Here is a 793-nt window from a genome sequence, read left to right on the forward strand (position 1 = left end):
GCTCAGGTCAAAGGCCCCCCAGTCCCCAGACGGCAGATCTTGGGCAGGCTCAGGCTTCAGTGCCCCCCCTCCTGGGGTTGTGTAGTAATTTTTGTTATCAGAATGGGGTCACGGTGCGATGAAGTCTGAGAACCCCTGCCCTCACCTCACCATCTGCCTGCCATTCGGCGGTGCCATCACCGGGAGCTCGGACTTCCTCATGCTGTGGTGCCCACCCACACAGCTACCGAGCTCAGGCTCGGCACCATCCCTAGCTCCTCAGCCAGGGGGACCCACTGCCCAGCCGCCATGGGGGCCTGGCTGCCTGCCCCCGTGTCAACCGCCCTCTTCCCCCCGCCCCCCCTTTAGCGCTGCGGCCCAACCACAGAGCCTGGGCTGCCCCCAGCCATGACCCATCTGGCCTCCCAGTCACCGGGGGGTGGACACTGTCTGGACACGCGGAGGCTCACGGGAGTTTGGCCAGGGGCAAAGGCACAAAGGCTCATGGGAAGGGGGGCAGCTGAACCCCCCCGAGACCTGTGTGAGGCGAGGGGGGAATCGGTCAGTTGTGACCTACCTGGACCAAAATGGCTCCTGCTTCCTCTCCCGTCCCGACTACCTCGGCCATGGCAGCTTCCGATTAATGGGCGCCCGCGGCCACGGCTCCCGCGTACCGCTCCGGGGGCATGAGGGTGCACGTGACCGTGCCCTAGCAACGGGACGCGCTGGCCGGACTGTACCACCCGCTGCCGGGGGAGGAACGTTCCATGTGGTTGGCGCGGGCGGGAACTTCTGGGCACCTCCCCGCAGGGCC

At 66.7% G+C, this 793-nt stretch overlaps 1 protein-coding gene across 1 annotated transcript in view; it reads right to left on the reverse strand.

The window, feature by feature from the left end:
- The window catches only part of IQCH (IQ motif containing H), a 113522-nt gene extending 112773 nt beyond the window's left edge, over positions 1-749 (reverse strand). Inside the window, exon 1 of the mRNA XM_039490403.1 lies at positions 557-749. Coding sequence (XP_039346337.1) covers positions 557-607 — 51 coding nt within the window. The 5' untranslated portion in view covers positions 608-749. The remainder of the gene's footprint in view (positions 1-556) is intronic.
- Between the last annotated feature and the right edge of the window lie 44 nt (positions 750-793).

The sequence above is a fragment of the Mauremys reevesii genome, linkage group 10 (genome assembly GCF_016161935.1).
Source record: "Mauremys reevesii isolate NIE-2019 linkage group 10, ASM1616193v1, whole genome shotgun sequence".
Lineage (NCBI taxonomy): Eukaryota > Metazoa > Chordata > Testudines > Geoemydidae > Mauremys > Mauremys reevesii.